The sequence below is a fragment of the Myotis myotis genome, unplaced genomic scaffold (genome assembly GCF_014108235.1).
Source record: "Myotis myotis isolate mMyoMyo1 unplaced genomic scaffold, mMyoMyo1.p scaffold_m19_p_5, whole genome shotgun sequence".
Classification (NCBI taxonomy): Eukaryota; Metazoa; Chordata; class Mammalia; order Chiroptera; family Vespertilionidae; genus Myotis; species Myotis myotis.
The window spans coordinates 31,992,497-32,013,557 of NW_023416357.1; the positions used below are offsets into that span (position 1 = coordinate 31,992,497).

The 21,061-nt window shown below is 40.2% G+C and overlaps 1 protein-coding gene across 6 annotated transcripts in view; it reads left to right on the forward strand.

The window, feature by feature from the left end:
• ZSWIM6 (zinc finger SWIM-type containing 6) overlaps nt 1-13,857 on the forward strand; it is a 217,013-nt gene extending 203,156 nt beyond the window's left edge. For 3 of the 6 annotated variants that reach the window (XM_036309319.1, XM_036309323.1, XM_036309318.1), the window contains 6 exons: nt 59-319; nt 3,999-4,134; nt 6,838-6,995; nt 7,604-7,767; nt 10,790-10,871; nt 12,514-13,857. In XM_036309319.1, the coding sequence (XP_036165212.1) occupies nt 59-319; nt 3,999-4,134; nt 6,838-6,995; nt 7,604-7,767; nt 10,790-10,871; nt 12,514-13,376 (1,664 nt within the window). In that variant the 3' untranslated portion in view covers nt 13,377-13,857. The remainder of the gene's footprint in view (nt 1-58; nt 320-3,998; nt 4,135-6,837; nt 6,996-7,603; nt 7,768-10,789; nt 10,872-12,513) is intronic. The other 3 variants (XM_036309321.1, XM_036309322.1, XM_036309324.1) reach the window with 3 other exon arrangements.
• Nucleotides 13,858-21,061: the final 7,204 nt, after the last annotated feature.

Below are 21,061 nucleotides of genomic sequence, written 5' to 3' on the forward strand. Positions count from 1 at the left end.
ATATTTGTACCTGAGATAGTTGTTTCTGAACTCTGATTTCTTTTGTGACATTTTACAGAGAATATGGGACAGTGCAAATCTCTGGAATACCAGCATCTACCTGCACACAAATTCTTAGAAGAAGGGGAATCCTATTTAACACTAGCTGTGGAGGTAGCCCTGATAGGGCTGGGACAGCAGCGTATCATGCCTGATGGGCTGTACACACAAGAGAAGGTTTGCCGGAATGAGGAGCAGCTCATTTCTAAACTTCAGGAAATTGAATTGGATGACACACTGGTGAAAATTTTTCGAAAGCAAGCAGTCTTCCTATTAGAAGGTAGTTTAATAAAGAGATTTTCCACTTATTTAGCCAATTTTATTTATGTTGGAAGTAAGGTTTGAATGTATTTAATATGGTGGTTATCCTGGTAGTATGGTCAGTGAGTGTTCATTATCCAATTACAGTATTACTTAATAAAAAAATACAGATGTTCAGATTTATATCATTTTATTTAGGTGGTCACATAGGATAACCTATTAGAAATGAGCCCCATTTAATGCCACCAGCTCTGAAAAGGACTGTTTTTATTTTGGCTTGTTGTTCCTGAGATAAATGCAAGTTTGATATTTAGTGAGCTGTTGCTGGTAGCCATATTCCTCTTTGCTGGATCAATTAAATAATATAATGGAAATTGATTGGCATTCCTCTGAATTATTGGCTATTACATGACGTCTGGGTTTTGAATATGTCATTTGCACATGCTAACAAAGGACTGAAAGCTGCAGGAGTGGATCTCCACTGTGCTGAGTCATTATTTCAGAGAATTCATTAGGATTAGATTCAGCAAGTTAAAGTTTCATAGACTCTCTAAGGCAAAGCCCAGTTTTCTTCTTTTCATAAGGTTAAGAGCTGAAGTGCCTAACAAATTTGGCTGGCATTTTTTTTAACACAGTTTTGTGTGTTTTTTTCCTTGAAAAGACTAAGTGTAATTAGTATGGTAAATTTAGGTGATGTCTAATTGATAAAAATGACTTCTCTCTCAAGTACACACTTGTCATTATTATGGGATTCTCTCTGATTGATAGGCTCAAAAAGTGTGCTGTCTTCATCTTATATTCAGAACTGTTACATATGGGGAAGGGATTTAGAGAAAATAGCATTTCAAAACCTCTTTTATTTTTCCAAAGCTAAAGATCTATTTGAAATATTTTCACCAATACATTATACACATTTGTGTTTTAGAAATGCATTCTAAAGAGAAAATGTTTTTAATAGCATGCTTAATTTAGGTAAAAATTCCTAATATTAATTTTTTGAAGCACTCTGCTAAAGTTTTTTTTTTTCTTCTTCTTCTAAACATAAAAGCCTATCTTGGCAAATTTCAAGTGATCTTGATTCTTTCATTACTGTTTTCTTTTACTTTCCTCTCATAATTTCTTTTGAAATAAGCAAAATCATTAACCATAAGCTTTTTTTATGATGTCACTGAGTCTTAGTAACTGGCTTTTGGTTTCCAATACATTGAAGAATAAGAGGGTGTATGCTTTTCAGTCTTGAGGGTGTCTGATATCTGTTTATCATTTTACCTTTTAAAATGTTCTCCATGTTCATTACTCATGAATAATTTTTAACTGTCTTAGTCTTTGATTAGTTCATACCTCCCCATTAAATATTTTTGTAAGAACTGTGCCTGATGAAGAGTGTTGTTGACTCATCCCTGCTCGGCCCACAGAGAGTGGGTGGTGCAGGACAGGAAACAGTCCAACAAGAAAGAAAGGAACCCTTTCTGTCCACTCCAGAAGATAGGCACCTCATGGTTGAGTTGACTGCACTGGGCACCAACTTCTTTATGCATCAATGTACTCCAGGAATTTCAGGGGTGCAATAGTTAGCAGACTCAGATGTCGGAAACTTCTGGGGAACTTACTACCAAATTTCAGTTTTTCATTATTCAATACACTGATTATTGAATTACAGTGATTATTAAGCCACAAATAATTCGGTGTTACCCGACTGAATGTTTTGCTTGTTGGTAAGTGTCGTAACAAAGTGCCGATTATGCATTCTGGCTTTTCCTGCATAGTGAACAGGTAGCTTGATGGTTTAAGGGGGAAACATTGAAATGAAATGGAAGAGACATGAAAAAAACAGTCTACAAATTTGCTATATTTAGTTCTTAAGTAAAATAGAGTTAGTGTCTTAGTCTGTTGAGGCTCCCATAACAGAATACTATAGACTGGGTGGCTTAAGCAGTTGAAATTTTCTCCTCACAGTTCTGGAGGCTGAAAAGTCTAAGGTCAGGTGCTGGTCAGTACAGTTTCTGGTGAGGTCCTTCTTCTTGGCTTGTAGACAGCTGAGAGAGAGAAGGTGCATGCGTGAGAGCTCTAGCTCTGCTGTCTCTTCCTATAAGGATATTAATCCTATTGGATCAGGGCCCCACCCTCTGACCTCATTTAACCTTCATTATCTTTATGAAGGCCCTTTCTCCAAATACAGTCACATTGGGAGTTGGGACTTCGACATAATGAATTGAGGTGGGAGGTAACAAGCATTCAGTTCATAATAATAACCTAAATAATTTGGCCTCATTATATGAGCTAAAGGTCGAACTACTAGTATAATGCTATTTCAGCTTTTGAAGAATACCAGATCATTAAAGCATTTTTAAATATCTTAAACACAAGAAAAAGTTGAATAGGTTTGGTAAAATTAGAAATGTAGGATGTATTTTAATTTACCTAGGTTAAAAAAAATGGTGTTTACTATATGATTCTTCAAGTACTTAGAACAAATAATTCAAAAATACTAATGAAATTTTAAAATAACCTCTATTAAAATTATCTATAATATGTAATATGTAATGTTCCTATTCCATGCTAGTGCAGTAACTCCTCTCACCGTTTCTTTTGCATTTCTTGCATTTTAAACTCTTCACAAGACTGATTTTTTCTCAGGGAAAACAAATGCATTATGTCCTTTGAGCAGTAGTGTCATGGTTCATAACTCTAGAAATCATGAAACAGTTTTTACCCAAAGGTGACATGGAAACTAATTTATTATACAGTTTACAGTAACTAAACCTCAAGGTACGTAAGTGGAAAGTAGTTGAACTAACCACTGTGGTTTCCTTTAAAAATTTAAAAGTCTGTATTGCCCTTCCTAGGGTAGCATTCAGAGATCACAGGGGAAGTCAGCTCTGCCACCATCCCTGTCATAGCTTACTAAGAAATGAATTTTGGCTGCTTCAATGTAATTTTGCTTTTAAAATTGGTCTTTTGGAGCGCAAAAAGTAAATTTTCAGTTACTTTAATTTTTTTTCTTTTGCCTATGGTGAGTATCAAATGGGTAACTATTCTCTTATTATTAATCACCTTCTGAGAATCATTATTTCTGCTTATTAGAAGAAACAATGTTTAAAGTCTTTGTATTGAGATTTGTGTTTCAGAATCCTCCCCAACCCTTCAGAGCACTCTTTTCTGGAAACTTGGCTTGTCTGTGCCCTTGAGACTGAGGGACCAGGCACAGGTTCCAAAGTTAAGCGGCAGAGTTATCTGTGCATTTGAAAATCTGGATGCTGGAACATACACGTGTACAGAGGATGTTTCTTGAATTCAGTGAGGTTTTATACATTGGAAGGTTTCTTTCTCCAAAGCAGTTATAATGTGAAAAGGCTCTGCCCTTTAGTTCTTTGATTCTCATTTCAGCTGTGGTGCAGTTGGAGGATTGTTCCTGAAGTAAATTCGACTTTGAATACCATAGCCTATAGAATCATTTTTGACTAAGAATCTGTATTCCTTCTACTATGCCACTTAGATCAGCAGTCGCCAACCTTTCGGACCTCATAGACAATCAGTGGTTCTCGGGCCACCGGTTGGCGACAGCTGACTTAGATTACATTCTTAACTAGATTAGCTTGTATACGTTATAACTTTACATAACAATTTTAAGATATACTTTACATGAAGTCTTAGTTCCTTTTTTAGGAATGTAAAATGTGTATGCTCTCTTCCCACAGCCGGACCATATAGTGGTTTAGGCGAAATAATCCATCGGGAGAGCGTTCCAATGCACACATTTGCCAAGTATCTCTTCACCTCTCTCCTACCTCATGATGCTGAATTGGCATACAAAATTGCACTGAGAGCAATGCGGTACGTATTCACAGCCCAGCCGGGCAGATGCAATCCAAATTCCCCCCTGGGAGGAATGGCTGTTCACTGATTTCTCATTCATTCATGTTTCTTGTAGGCAGCAGAAAATGTACAGAACATATTTATTTATATGTTTCTTGGATTGTGTAGTGGTTTGTTCATGGGCCGTGGGCTTGTTTGACTTCTGATTAAAAGGAAGATGGTATCTTTGACTGCTGTCATACCCTGCACTCCAGTGGAGGGTGACGGGGATGGGACTGTTTCTAGTGCTGAAGGCTTCACTAGGAGGACAGATGCTGGTCTGCCAGGATCTGCCCCCCTCAGCACTGACTGCTGCCATGTCCTCCCCAACCCCTCCTCTTCAGCAATAACAATTAGAGTATGTTCTCTGCCACTCACCTTTCTATTTTCACTTCTCTTTTAAGTCAGTTCACCAGATAATTATTTTTACTGCCAATCTGTTCTTGGTGAATATTTTTTAGTGATTTCAAGATGTATTTGTCAGTATTATTTGTAGCCTATTGTGCTTCAAGGACCTGAAAGGAATATCAACCTTTCTTAAAACATGAACTTTTTCCTTTAAAAAAAAATTAAAGCACTTCTATGTTAAAGTGCAGATTAGACCTCATTATAATCACCTAAAGACAAACCATGAACATAACCTAAAAGCTTGTGGTGCCGAAGAATAGTTAGATCCCATAGAAACTTTTCATCAAAGACTCTGTCTGCAACCAGTACAGTGGGTTCGAATCAAGCTCTTGCCTTTTTATGTGTGTACCTCATCTCTCAGAGGCCTTTTTTTGGTGCAGTGATAAGGGTGTGTGTGTACCTGTGTGTCAGTGTGTTCTGAGGCTGACATCTTTCAGTTCCACATGCTTCCCTTGGCAATGTGAAGTCTCATTTACCTACTAGAGAAACCTTATAATTCTCTTGTCTATTTTCAAAATACCAAAAAATAAATTTAAAACTAACAAGCAAAGTTTCCCACCAAATTATTTTATACCACTTGGTTTGTGTTTTAACCAATTAACTGCCACATGTCCAAAGACGCTTTTATCTCACTTGCGTCTATAGACGCTTATGGCGTACAAAGTATTAAAGCACACTTAGTAAGTTCCTATTCCCATGTTTGGAAGCCGAAAGTTGTCAGATGAAGACACATGCTCAGCTCTATACCTATTCAAATTTGAGAGTTGTGCTCCTGTGTAAAGGGAAGGATGCTAATGTTATGATGCCACCAGATGCAATTGCTCTGACCATTGTAAAGTTTAAGAGGAAAATAGCATAAGATTTCTCTGTGGGTCTGGCTTATGCTAAGGCTGACACTCAGAAACTCATTTATGATTGTGCTTGGTTGCTGCCCAGGCAGTTTGTTCATGGGGTACTAGAAGGGCACAAGGGAATTGCTTTCCCACCTCTTCTCTTCTACCTGCCACCATCCCCCTGCCAAAGGACTGTGTGGTGGGACCTCCTAGGGCAGCCATGGGAACAGGAAGGAAGAGAGACCTGTAGCTTACTTGCTGCTTAGTCCTTCTGGAAGTAGGCGTGGTGGGCTGGGGAAGGGTGTTTTCAGCACTCATTTTCTCATCTTTCCAGGGGGGTCGACTAGTTTCTTCTACAACAACTCTGGAAAGATCTGCCTGTTAATTCAGGAACATTCTGGGTGTTTTTGTGTGTGTTTTTAACTAAAGAGCAACCCCACCAAAATGCTTATTACTTAATTGACTACCTTGCCATCCTCTAATGCTAACATCTCTGTGTCCCTAGATAAGGGGAAAAGATAATGAGGCATTTGATTTACCAGAGCAGTACCTGCTCTTGGATGGGGCCCCAAGGCCAGCTTCACACCCTGCCCTTGCTAACTCTTGATCCCCAGCTCTTATTCTGTAGTTCCTAATACTGGTGTACTTGATTAAAGATCAGTGTTTTGATGATTGTAGAGGAATTATTTCAGTTATAGCTATTGTACTGATCTCTTTGGCAGTTATATTTGGAGACGATCACTAAGCATGCGCTTTGTTTTTAATAATTATTCTTTATTTGTCAACACATTAATCAAAGATTGATTGAAATGGGAAATTCACGGAATTTATACGAGACTGTCAAGGACAAATACTTGGATCATATGCATTCCTCATCTTCTGATATATATGATAGAACCTATTCTAACTACAAATGCCTGAAGGAATAAGGAACTCATTTTTTAGAATGTATGAGTAATGGAAAGGGAGTCTTTTTTTTTTTTACTTTCCCTCTTATGTTGTGTTTTAGTAAGTTAAGCATATATAGCTCAGTTATCCACCCGATCCCTGACTGTTGTAATCTAAGTCTTAATATCCACTTCACTGTTAGTTTTCTGTTGATTTCTATTTTTTAATGAGTGGTAAGATTCAAAAACTTGAAAGTAGGTAAACATCAAGACTGAGTTTCATACTTCATTATTACATATCTTAATTTCTTTGAATTGTGCAATTTTCTGAACGATATTAAAGAAAGGAATCCCTTAGGTTTGGATAATGAGTAATTAACAAGATGACTTTGGCATCCAGACAGCAGAGTGTAGCTGTACCAGCTCCTCCTGCACAAGGACTGACCGGTTCTCCCAGCATCTACCTACTCCTCTGGCAATAGGCTAGTCCCTGTGGCAAAGATGATAGATGAGTGATAACCAGGAGCCACCTGCCCTGTCTCTTCTCATTACAGGTTACTAGTATTGGAATCTGCTGCTCCAGCAGGAGACCTCACCCGCCCACACCACATTGCGTCAGTTGTTCCCAACCGATACCCTCGTTGGTTCACTTTAAGCCACATAGAATCCCAGCAGTGTGAGCTGGCGTCCACCATGCTAACTGCAGCCAAAGGTATTGGATTGTCCTGAGGCCTCATGATTATTTTGTTAGTTTACCTTTTTGTTTAAGGGTCATGTTTGCTGTCAGATTCTCAGTAGTTGGTTGTAGGGGATACTTTTCATTAGTGTTAGCTTATGGGGCAAAATAGGTGTTGTTCATTTGAGCCTGGCATTTTCCTCTTTTAACTGTATCATTAAACCTGTTGCTGGCAAAGTTCAGGTTTAGTTGCCATGCCGTGTGAGTGATGGTTGAGATTCAGAAGGAGATTGAAAAGTTTGGTTATATTTTTTTCTTTCCCTGAAATATTCACCAAACATATATAAGTAGGAACTAGGAGAGCTATTTGTTATCTCGTGTTGGTCCTGGGTCACATGTGTTTGTAGTCATTGAGCGTTTGTTTCAGTGTTTCTTTTGGGTGAAGCCAAGATTCATAGACATGGCAGTGACTTAGTTATAACATCTGTGCCACCTGTGAACATTTCAGGGAAATTAACTTCTGCTTTATGTTTATTTTGTTTCCTTTTTACTTCCCTTTGTATGTGTGTGTTTGGTATGATTTTTTTGTTTGTTTTTATTTTGCTTTGATTTGATTTGGTTTGGTTTTTTCTTGTTCATTGCAGGCGATGTTCGGAGGCTGGAAACAGTATTAGAATCCATCCAGAAAAACATTCACTCCTCATCCCACATCTTCAAGCTTGCCCAGGATGCATTTAAAATAGCAACTCTCATGGACACTTTGCCAGACATCACTCTTTTGAAAGTGTCTCTGGAGCTGGGCCTGCAGGTATGTGACTCATGGTCTTTCTTAGGATACCAAGGATTGCTAAATAAAGGCAGCATTTTGAAGTTGTTTCTGTTTGCTTACTTGGATTTATTTAGTGCAGGTAAATGAGTTGGGTGCATAAGTCTGTTAGACTTTCAGGAGAGCACTGTGCTTCAGAGCTGAGGTCATTTCCCCTGAACCAAGTACTGCCTGAGGTGCAGGGACTGGATTGACATTTAGAAGGCTGATTTGATATGTGTCTTTCAAATAAGAAAATCATTTTCTATAGCCTTAACATCACCTTTTCTCCTTTAATGAATAGAGAAGGGTTATTGCTCATTAGAGACTTAAATAAAGCTATCATCCTATCTAATAAGGAGGGAATATGCTAATTGACTGCCCCACCCTCGAAGATGGCAGCACCCACAGCCACAAGATGGCCGGCAGGGAGGGGAGTTGTGGGCGATCAGACCAGTAAGGGAGGGCAGTTGGGGGCAACCAGGCCGGCAGGGGAGGGCAATTGAGGGGGACCGGGCCAGCAGGGGAGGGCAGTTGGGGGCAACTGGGCTGGCAGGAGAGGGCAGTTGGGGGCGACTGGGCTGGTAGGGGAGGGCAGTTGGGGGCAATCGGACCGGCAGGGGAGCAGTTAGGCGTTGATCAGGCTGGTAGGGGAGTGGTTAGGGGGTGATCAGGCTGGCAGGCAGAGGTGGTTAGGGGCAATCAGGCAGGCAGGCAGACAAGCGGTTAGGAGCCAGCAGTTCTGGATTATGAGAGGGATGTCCAACTGCTGGTTTAGACCCGATCCTGGCAGTTGGACATCCCCCGAGGGGTCCCAGATTGAAGAGGGTGCAGACTGGTCTGAGGGACACCCCCCCACACCCCCCACCCCCACCCCCCACCCCCAGTGCATGAATTTATTGCACTGGGCCTCTAGTGTATAATAAAGATTCAGTTGTTGGGGTAAATTTTTAGAGGAAGTATGAATTTTTATTGATGTTTGCATTTTCATAATAGATGGGTAGTTCTAGCTCTTTTTTAATTTAATCCTCATCCAAAGAGGGGAGGGTATTCCATGATTTTTAGAGAAAGTGGAAGGGGAGAGGTTAGAGGGGGAGAGGGAGGAGAGAGACAGACAGACAGACAGACAGGCGTTGATGTGAGAGAGAGATATCAACTGGTTAAATCTGCAATCAAGGCACCTGTCCTTGACCAGGAATCGGACCTTTGGGCTGTAGGCTGACTCTCTAACCACTGAGCAAACCATCAAAGCACTCTCTTTTATAACCCTGAGAAATTAGGTAAAGAAGGAGTGATGGCCCTAGCTGGTTTGGCTCAGTGGATGGAGCATCGGCCTATGGACTGAAGGGTCCCAGGTTTGATTCCAGTCAAGGGCACGTGCCTGGGTTGCAGGCTTGGTCCTCGGTGGGGGCCATGCAGGAAGCAGCCGATCAATGATTCTCTCTCATCATTGATGTTTCTATCTCTCTCTCCCTCTCCCTTCCTCTCTGAAATCAATAAAAAATATATTTTAAAAAAAAGAAAAAGAAGGAGCGATAGTGCCAGGGCCAGTTTCAGCATTCAGCAAGCCATTAGACATATTACCCAGGACATTTTCAGTTAGTTATGCCAATAGATGTTTGCTTTCTTATAGTTTCTGAAAAGATTACTGTATAAACCCAGAACTGTAAAGTTTATATTTCTACCTTACTCGGGAAATCTCTGTATGCATTTATGGGGGCTTTTTTTCCCCTCCTTGAAAAGCAGTAAAAGACATTTTTATCTTCTAGTTACCTAAAGTATGGGGCATGGAATACCCTGATTAGGTGATTAATCTAGTTTTCTAGTTATGGATTCTCCTTACAGTAATTAATAAAGTTTAAAGAGTTGTATTACAAGAAAATACAGTTACCGTATATAGTACTATACGAGCAGAGGGTATAGGACAGTGATGGCGAACCTATGACGCGTGTCAGAGGTGACATGTGAACTCATTTTTTTGGTTGATTTTTCTTTGTTAAATGGCATTTAAATATATAAAATAAATATCAAAAATATAAATCTTTGTTTTACTATGGTTGCAAATATCAAAAAATTTTTATATGTGACACAGCACCAGAGTTGAGTTAGAGTTTTTCAAATGCTGACACACCGAGCTCAAAAGGTTCGCCATCTCACTGGTATCGGAGATTGATTGCATTTAAACAATAAAATGACATTTTAGAAGTTTCTTTATAAAAATGAATTCTGGTTATTTGGCTTATTTCTTTTGCCTCTTAAAGGTATGCAGGAAAAAACACACATTAATACAAGTTTTCCAGGTATTTGGAATCCTGGCAGATTTGGGGGATAAATGGCAGGTTACTGAGAGTTTGCTCCCTGCCTCATTCCTTGTAGGACACAGAAAGAAATCCCACGGGGCCTTTCCAAGGCTTTCGGAGTTACGTGCCTAGATTTTCTGAATCTTAAAACAATAGGGGAAATAGGAACAGAGGGATATTTTATCTTGGGGTCTCTTCCTAGAAAGTGAAAAACAAACTCAGATCACTAATGATGCCAAAGATGATTTCTTTCCATGGACCTGAGGTTATCTTCACACTTGCCAAATAAGAGAACCAGAAACTGAAATAATGACTAAAATACCTCTGCCATCTGAGGGTTTGTAATCAGAATTATTTTAGGAGAGCCTCAGAAATCTAAAACCATGGAATGTTAAAGTTGGGGAGAAGATGAGGCCTGGACTGTGTTTAATGCTTCAGCCCAGGCCTCTTATTTTGCAGATGAGAAAAGTGATTGAGTGACTTGTCCAGGATGCTGCATCTGGTCAGTTGGCCCACCAGGAGTGGACCTCCTGCCTCTCTGGCTGGGACAAGGCTGGGAGAGCCATGGACAAATTCATATGCAGAGCTTTCTCTAAATATGTCCCTCCGTCCTCCTGCTAATAGGGGGACTGCCTTGTAGTTATACCTTGGAATGAATTGTTTTATATTTCCACTGACTTGGGATAATCTTCCAAAACTCTTTGTTTTCCTATCTTTCTTTATAGGTTATGCGAATGACACTGTCAACCTTAAATTGGCGACGGCGGGAGATGGTCAGATGGCTGGTAACATGTGCTACTGAAGTGGGTAGGTAAACTCTGGAGGAGGAGCTTCCCCAGATACCTCCTGTCAGATTTAACTCCTCAGTTATAGGTACAAGAACTTCTTCCCTCTTTCACCTTGACTTTTCCAAGGCTCCTGCCACTCCAGCAACCAACAGGGGCTCCCTTCCCTCCAGCCTTCAGTTGTGTACACACTTGCATTGCTCTTCTTCCAAACTGTCAAGTATGTGGGGCTCCAAACTCACTAAAATGGAATAGGTCAGTGAGAAAACGCTTTTTATCCAGTTGTTCTGTCACTGTTAAGGTGCTTTTAGTAACTTTTTGTGATAATCAGGTTACAATTTTATACTAAAGGGTTCCAGCATGAATCCTTGGGGGATTGGAGCCCACCTTTGAAACTAACTTGAGACTGGATTAGTGGTTCAGTCCATTTCAGTAACAATGATATAGTTGCCTATTTGCTCGGAGTGTTTTCTTCATCCTCTCAGGCCTTGTCATGCTGCCCAGCAGAGAAATGACCACTGGGTATGGTTCAGGTGAGCTCTCAGATGTGTGAGATACTGTAGCTAGCCCTAAGAAGATCCCCCAAGCTGCAATTGGTGAGACCTTTTAGCTGCCTGCTTCCCCTCTGCAGCAGTCAGTGCTGAAAAAACTACATTCGCAGCGGAAGCACCAACACCAACAAAATGGTGGCTGTTGAAAATAAATGTTGGTTCACCTGTCTTTCTTTCTTCCTGTTTGCATCAGAAAAGGACACATACCTCTTGCTGAGAGGACACTACCAGCTCAGTATTTAGAAACTGACACAACAGATACTGTAAAGTCATTCTTACTATTCTTCTTTTATTAATTTGTGATGGTTTGTTATTTTGGGAAAAGGTAAATTGGTCTCAATATAAAAATTATGTCTATATTATTGATGTGATGCTTTAGTGAAACAATACAAAGTAATACCACCTTAAGAACTGCCACACAATTCCCCTTCCTCTGCACCAAGATATATGCCTAATTTCTCTCTGCAATTTAGTACCTTCTCTTTAAACATTCACCTTTAGTACTTTTCTACAGCTGAGGCATGTTGGGTCTGTGTACTTAAAATGGTTATTTTTAAGTTCTTGTCAGCCATTTCCAACATCTGAGTCATCTGTAGGTCTGCTTCTGTTGAAGTTTTTCTCTTGATTATGGGTCACATTTTCCTGCTTCTTTGTGTGTCTTAATCATTTTATATCATGTGTATTTTAAACTTACACACAAACCCACACACACACCACATAAAAACTACCTATTTTATTGGGGGTTGTGGTTTTTCTGAGAAAAACTACAGATTCTGTAGTGAGTATCTGACAGGAGGCCCCAGTGAACTGGAACTCATTAGCAAAAAGCCATTGTCTGAAATGGCAAGCAGCACAGTGCAAATACCAGCTACAGAGAGGATTAGTTCTGTATTACAGGAAGTTCATGTTCCTTTCAGGCACTTCACTGAATAACAATCCATAATAACTTTATTCTAAAAGGTTGCTCCCAGGCACATTACCTTATAGGATTTTCTGGCCTCGCTCATGTCTGGTGATAGTTAACAATGTAAGCATTGATTGTAAAGTGAAAATAAGGCCAGACCTCTAGGCAGCGTCCTTGTCAGTAATAAGGCTTCTCTGTGTTCCTTGCAGGTGTTTATGCCCTAGACAGCATCATGCAGAGCTGGTTTACGCTTTTTACTCCCACCGAGGCCACAAGTATAGTTGCAACCACGGTGATGTCCAACAGCACCATTGTCCGCCTCCACCTGGACTGCCATCAGCAGGAAAAGCTGGCCAGCAGTGCTCGGACACTCGCATTGCAGTGTGCCATGAAGGACCCTCAGAACTGCGCCCTCTCCGCACTCACCCTATGTGAAAAGGATCACATAGCCTTTGAGACGGCGTACCAAATTGTTCTCGACGCTGCTACCACCGGCATGAGCTACACCCAGCTCTTCACGATAGCACGGTACATGGAGCACCGCGGGTACCCCATGAGGGCCTACAAGCTGGCCACCCTGGCCATGACCCATCTCAACCTGAGCTACAATCAGGACACGCACCCTGCCATTAATGACGTTTTGTGGGCCTGTGCGCTCAGCCACTCCCTCGGTAAAAACGAGCTTGCAGCTATAATACCTCTGGTGGTCAAGAGTGTCAAGTGTGCAACGGTACTGTCAGACATTTTGCGCAGGTGCACTCTGACCACCCCTGGCATGGTGGGACTTCATGGAAGGAGGAACTCTGGTAAGCTCATGTCCCTGGACAAAGCCCCCTTGAGGCAGCTCCTGGACGCCACGATCGGGGCTTACATCAACACAACGCACTCGCGACTCACCCACATCAGTCCTCGGCACTATAGCGAGTTCATAGAGTTCCTCAGCAAGGCCCGAGAGACCTTCCTAATGGCGCATGACGGACACATTCAGTTTACGCAGTTTATTGACAACCTGAAACAAATCTACAAAGGCAAAAAGAAACTGATGATGTTGGTTCGGGAGAGGTTTGGTTGATAGAACTTGTATGAATGGGGTGGGGGTGGGGGTGGGAGGGATGGTTTGTTTTTACTTGAGCCTGCCTTTGTATCCTTTTTAACTTAAAGAACAGAGCCACACCGGTATTATATGTGTATAGTTCTATTGCGTTTGCAGACTAAATTGTCATGTTGTGAAAGTTCGTGTGTTCTTAATTTTTTTCTACCCTTTCTCTTATCTTCTTTCCTTTTACTTTATTATATTTTTTAATTCTTTTTTTTTTTTTTTTTTTTTGTATGAGAGAGACGTTAAAAAGGTTTGGTTTACACTGAGTATATGTTGTCAAGTGGCAAAAGTCCACATAGCTCTCCTGTTTTCTGTATACGTTCACAGCCTCAAAAAAAAATAATTGAAATGGCTTTAAAAACCAAACAGAACACCTCCATCCTGTGATAAGTACCTCGAATGGATTCAGCTTTACTCCTTTGTAACTCATCTTTACATTTTCAGCATATTTAAACAAACCAACAAAATGAAATACTAGTAGTTAAAGGCTGACCCACGTGGCTTTGCAATGCTGTTCGTCCAGAAGCATGGCACACGATGCTTGTGCATGTGGAAACTTAGCGACTGTCAACATACATTCTCAGGGATTTATCAAAAAAATTAAAGAATGAGAGCATTTATTGTACTGTATATATATTATAGTATATGTCTGAATATTGAAAATATAACATTAACTAATTTATAAAAAATATTCTATGTAATGCAAAATACTTGAAGCTGCAGTAGCTTGGTTTTAAACAAAAACAAAATGAGAGAAAACCTATCAGAGGGACTAAAAGTGCGCCTTGCTTCAGGGTTGGCTCAGGCGGTGAACTTCATACTGGGCATCTATGCAGAGCCACCTTTGGATTGCATGGTTGGACTGAGATCTATTTGGGAGAAATTATATATGTATATATATATTTATACAACTTATGTATACATATATATGTAGATACAGACACCAGACACACACACATACCAACAACAACAACCACTACACCACACATGCTTGTAACAGGCACTAGAAGAAAGAGGGACAACAAAAACACAGCCAGAGCAGCAAGCCTTAGCATTAAGAATATACAGTATGCCGGAACTGGGGTTCGTGCCTCCTAGCCTACGAAACTTAAATATCCTTTTGACACAAACGCAAAATGTTTTCCAGAACAATTGACTTATGATACATAACGCCTTTGCAGTGAGCTAATAAGCTAACCTTTGTGCACAAATAACATTATATATATTATATGTCTCTTCTGCATAGGTATTTTGACTTTGTGCAGGACAGAAAGTTGTGTAGGTAGGACTGTTCTATTTTCAGTTTTCTTTCTTTTTTTTAAAATATATTTTATTTTCTCTAGAATTACTCAAAACAAAAGCAGCCTTCTATCTTGCCTTGTCTTAATGCTTTAAAATAACCAAACTGGAGATCTAACTACCAAACTGTTCATTATATTATGAAATACCAACTTTGGTTACAGTATAGTGTCTTTACTTTAGCTGATGGTTCTGTAACCTTGTGCTTTTTAAAGCAATTTTTATGTTTTGGTGCAAAAGTTGTCCAGTGTCTCTTGTTCCCTTCATTAGAGAACATGCTAGAGGTATGTTTGTAGGTATTTTTGTTTAGAAGAACTATTTCATGCGCTCCATTTTATTTATTATAATAGGTAAAAAGAAAAAAAAAAAGGTTGTACTTCATCACCCATGTAAACATGCTCATGAAGTCGAAAGTAATTAAGATTTGATACACTGATATCAATTTATTTATGTAACTAAATCACTGTTTTATAAACTTGTTAATGATCAACAATTTTTGTTTTGATTAAAATTAGTTTTTTGAAAGTTGATTCTGCCTCTTTTTATGATATATCTCTTACTACACTTGAACTTGGTGATTATAGAACTGGATTTTACTACATCTTCAAGTGTTTATATTCACTTATCTAATAAATACTTAAGTACTAGTCCCTGGAGATACAATGGTGAACAAACAAAACCAAACATTGGGGTTTACTGTCTGCTTAATGGACAAGACAGACATAGATCAGATACAAAGATAAACTATAAGATAGAATAGCCAATTTCTCTTCACTTTGTATACTTAGTCATTCCTCCCTAATTAATAAACTATAACTTAAGATACTCTGCACTTGATATAGTTAATAAATGCTAAGTTTATGGAAGGTTTTTTGGTGTGTGGTTTAAAAGGAAATCTATAATAATAAAAGTGTAATATGCTAATTAGACCAGACAGCCGGACGTCCTTCCAGATGAAGCCGCAGCGGCAGGGCCAAGGCAGAGGCGGTTAGGGATGATCAGGCAGCCAGGCGGAGTGGTTAGGGGCGATCGGGCAGGCAGGCAGGCGAGCCAGCGGTCCCAGATTGAGAGAGGGATGTCTGACTGCTGGTGTAGGTCCAATCCTGCAGGTATGGGCAGTTGGTCACCCCCAGAGGGGTCCTGGATTGCAAGAGGCTGCAGGCCGGGCTGAGGGACTCTCCTCCCCCATGCACGAATTTCGTGCACCAGGCCTCTAGTTGCATTATAAGGATAAATGCTGCGTATACACTCTAAGCATCTGTCCTGCCCCATCTTCATTGAAAAATGTATGTGCAAATAATACAGATGTGTTTGCTTTTTGTATGTGATAAAACACCATTAGTTTACCATTTTAAGTATACATTCAGTAGTGTTAAGTATATTTACATGCTGTGAAACGAGCTCCAAAACTTCCTCATCTTGCAGAACTAAACTCAATATCCAGTAAACAACTGCCCTTCTTGTCCTTCCCCAAAGTCCTGGAAACCACCATTCTACTTTCTATTTCTATGAATTTGATTTGAATTTCTTCTATAAATTACTTTAGAGATCTCATAAAAGTCACAGTATTTGTCCTTTTTTGACTGACTTATTTCATTTATCATATGTCCTCAAAAGCTCATCCGTGTTGTAGCATGTGACAGGATTTCCTTTCTTTTTAAAGGCGCATAGTATTTCATTGTATGTAAATACCATATTTCATTTATCCATCCATCAGACATGTGGTTGCTTCCACCTCTTGGCTGTTGTGAATAGTACTGCTGTGAACACATATGTGCAACTGTCTCTTCTGTACTCTCCTTTTAGTTCTGGTAGATACAAACCCAGAAGTAACATTGACAAATGTTTTTTTAAAGCTACAACTTTCAGAATAGTTAATCCCTTGAAATATTCTTAAAATTATCTTTGACATCTAGTCTTAACAGCAGATTCCAGATGTCAAAAGGTTAATAGGTAGAAGTTTAAATAAATCCATGATGACATTTTAAAATCCCATTAACACCAAGTAAAAATAAAAAACAGAACTATAAAATGGTATGGGGATTGATTCCTTTTTACAAGTTTATTCTCATTTTTTTGAAAGTGCTGCCTAAGTGTAAATATAAATTTATGTGGGTCCATTGAAACCACTGGGACATTTTGGTAATGAAGTGACTGCTAAAAAGTCTGGAGGAATGGCATCAAAGGAAGCACAAAGTGACTTGTAGGAGCCAAGAGTCGGAGATCTCTCTCCCCTGATGGAAAATTGGTCTGCACCCATTGACTGTCTTTGCAGGGAGGTCTTACTTATTGTGGACCTTTAGGATAGATGAGACCGAGGATAACAGACAAATGAACTCATTACTCTCCCCTCCCCGTTTTAACCCACACGCTTGCACTACCAGGATCTGCTTTTTGGTTATGCCTGTGGTCAAGTACATTAATCTGATGTGTCGTGTTTTCTCATCTTCCAATGGACCAGTGCTAGAAAAAATCCTGACCTGATTAAAATTTGAACAGGAAGGAGAAATGGAAGGAGCAAAAACTTGGATAATTCAAAGGCGAGAGAGGATTCCTAACTGGGTACTGGACTGTAGAATTCTGCATTTTACTGCTCTTGACTTGGGATTTCATTTGAGAAGAGAAGCTATAGTTTCAGGGTGGAAATGAATGTTTCATGACTTTCAAATATTAAATCAATTGAATAAAAATTATTAGCTCAAGTTACTGTAGTCAATATTATAACAAGTTACAGTAGCAAAGGAGAACTAGGCTTTTTCTGAATGCTGAAAAAATTGTTAAATGGCAGCTGTTTCAGGGATTTAAATGTGAGAAGACAGGAAAATGTAGAGAGAAACATAATCATTAAGTAATCTGATAGATTAAGAAATGTGACTGATGCCGAAACTGGTTTGCTCAGTGGATAGAGAGTCTGCTTGCGGACTGAGGGGTCCCAGGTTCGATTCCGGTCAGGGGCATGTACCTGGGTTGCGGGCACATCCCCAGTGGGAGATGTGCGGGAGGCAGCTGATCGATGTTTCTCTCTCATCGATGTTTCTGACTCTATCTCTCTCCCTTCCTCTCTGTAAATAATCAATAAAATATATATAAATAAAATAAAAAATAAAAAAAAGAAATGTGACTGAGGTAAAATTTAAGGTGAATGGCTTTCCACCAGTATGAGGACCAGTTCAAGCCAGTGTCGGTAAAAGAGGTTGAAATGTGAGACACTGAAAGGATTCTGAATGGTTTGTGCAGCATATTTTTGTGTGCCGACCACATGGTAGGCATGGTCCTGGGTGCTAAGAAAACAAGTAGTGAGCAAAATACCTATTCTCATGGAGCGAAAAGGACATTCTAAGTGAAAGGGAAACATAAATAATATAGGGACAAGCAGGGGGAGCGTGCTAGTGTAGGGACTTGGGAAGACGCCTCTATGAAATATGAGCAGATAGATGCCTGAAGGAGGGAGCGGGCCATGCTGCTCTCTGGGAGATGTGTGTTTGAGGCAGAAGGAACAGCAAGTGTGAAGACTCTGAGGTAGGGTGTCTTTGCACTTCTATACCTCAGATCAGCAAAGGAAAGAGACTACAGCCAGGGCAGAATGGGCTGGGAGGAGGGTGAGGTAGGAGGTAAGTAGAGGGAAATTCAATTAGATAATAAAATATTTTTCACTTTTATTCCTATAGGAAATAGTAAATATTTTTCCTCTGTATTTGAAGGATCCAAAATAGGAGAGTTGTGATCTGACTTATAATTGAGACAAGAAGCCATTTACTGGCTGCTGTGTGGTTACAAGGGCAAGAGGGAAGGAAGCAAGGAGGCTATTAGGGTAATCGCAACAAAGGAGCGCGGGCCCTGTAGGGTCCGTGGAGATGGTGACAAGTGATGAGAGTCCGGCCTGGCCAGGTTGAGGCATTTCTGGATGTTATATGTAGCATGTGAGGAAGAGAGGCATTAGGACGCCAGCATTTTAAACTTGATCTACTGGACGGAAGAACCTGCTAGCAACTGAAATGGAGGCAATGCAGGGAACAATTGTTTGGAGGAAGATTCGGAGTTCAGTTTTGACCATATCAAAGTTGAGATGCCTCTAAGATACCCAAGTGGAGTTTTCAAGTAGGAATTGGTTCAGGAAAAAGAGCAGGACTTGACCTAAAAATTTGGGACTCTCTGGTTTTAAAATGTTAGCTGTAACCATGAAACAAGGAGTAAATGAAGATAATTTGATCCCAAATTGAGTCCTGAAAATGACCATTTCCCGGGTTGGATTGTTGCTGTGATGTAGATCTTTGCCTGTCTTTCCTCATCTTCCTGACCTCTGCACGGTGGCTGCTTCTAGCATTCAGTTCTCTGAGCGATTCTTATCTCTTTGTCTCCATATTGACTTAAAAATTGTTCGCCACAGACAGAGAACCAGCTTCTGATTCTTACAGTTCTCTACCAGAGAGAGACTGTTCTCTTCGTTCCAGTTTGGAAAACCCCCAGGGAGACCCCATCTATGGCGTGGCTCCTGATGTAAGGGGGAGAGTGAGAGAACACACGTGACTAAGCAGGGGTCCTGTTCTTGGGGTGTGGGACTCCAGAGAAGAGAGATTTCTTTTCATCTGTGCAGTCATCACTTTTGCTGTTTTCTATGCTGGAAACAATAATAACTTACTGATGGGCAGCCTTATAGATAGATACAGCCTTACAAATATATACTAATTGCCTTATATTTTGACTCTCCCCGTCTGTGCTGGCTTTTGGCAATCATTTAATACTTCCTATGTTTTGGAGGATGTTGGCTTGCTTAAAGTCAGATAAGGAAATAATGGTCCCTCTTCCTCCTTACTTTCATCTTTATTTTTCTTGTTTTCTTTTCCCAACTTTTTTTTTTTTTTTTTTTTTTTAGGTTGTATTTTTTTTTAATATATTTTTATTGATTAAGATATTACATATGTGTCCTTGTCCCCACGTTACCCTCTACCCCCCACGCCCCCCACCCCCGCTCATGCCCTCACCCCCCCGTTGTCCATGTCCATTGGTTAGGCCTATATGCTTGCATATAAGTCCTTTGGTTGATCTTTCCCCCTTACCCCCACCCTCCCCTACCTTCCCTCCAAGTCCCGACAGTCCAATCAATGCCTCTCCGTCTCTGGATCAGTCCTTGTTCATCAGCTTATGTTGTTCATTATATTCCACAAATGAGTGAGATCCTGTGGTATTTATCCGCTCTCAAGTTCCATCCATGCTGTGGCAAATGGTAAGAGTTCCTTTTTCTTCTTCCTCTTCTTAAAGAATACCTTTCAGCATTTCATATAATGCTGGTTTGGTGGTGATGAACTCCTTTAGCTTTTTCTTATCCGTGAAGCTCTTTATCTGACCTTCTATTCTGAATGATAGCTTTGCTGGATAAAGTAATCTTGGTTGCAGGTTCTTGCTATTCATCACTTTGAATATTTCTTGCCAGTCTCTTCTGGCCTGCATGGTTTCTGTTGAGAAATCAGCTGACAGTCGTATGGGTACTCCCTTGTAGGTAACTGACTGTCTTTCTCTTGCTGCTTTTAAGATTCTCTCTTTATCTTTTGCTCTTGGCATTTTAATTATGATGTGTCTTGGTGTGGTCCTCCTTGGATTCCTTTTGTTTGGGGTTCTCTGCGCTTCCTGGACTTGTAAGTCCATTTCTTTCACCAGGTAGGGGAAGTTTTCTGTCATTATTTCTTCAAAAAGGTTTTCAATATCTTGCCCTCTCTCTCCTTCTGGTACCCCTATAATTCTGATGTTGGTACGCTTGAAGTTGTCCCAGAGGTTCCTTACACTATCTTCATATTTTTGGAATCTCTTTTCTTTTTTCTTTTTCGGTTGGGTATTTTTTGTTTCTTTGTATTTCAAATCTTTGACTTGATTCTTGGGATCCTCTTTTCTGCTGCTGGATCTCTGTAAATTATTCTTTATTTCAGTCAGTGTATGCTTAATTTCTAGTTGGTCCTTTTTCATGTCCTCCATGGTCTCCCTATACTTATTGAGGGATTCATTAAATTTATCGGCGGTTTCCATAAAATTCTTGAAAAACCTTATAACCGTGGCCTTAAACTCTATATCCAATCGTTTGCTTTCCTCCATTTCTGCCATTTGTGACCTGTTTCTTTGTCTCCGCATTTTGGTTGCTTCCCTGTGTTGATAGAGTGGCTTTGTGTGCTAGGTGTCCTGTAGGGCCCAGTAGCTCAGCCTCCCCAGTTACCTGAGGTGGACACTCTTGGTGCACCCCCTCGTGGGCTTTGTGCACAGTCTTGTTGTAGCTATGCCTTGGTTGTTGTAGGATCACTGGGAGGAATTGACCTCCAGGGCAATTGGCAGCGAGAATCAGCTGCCCTGATGATGCTCAGCTGTGTAGCAAT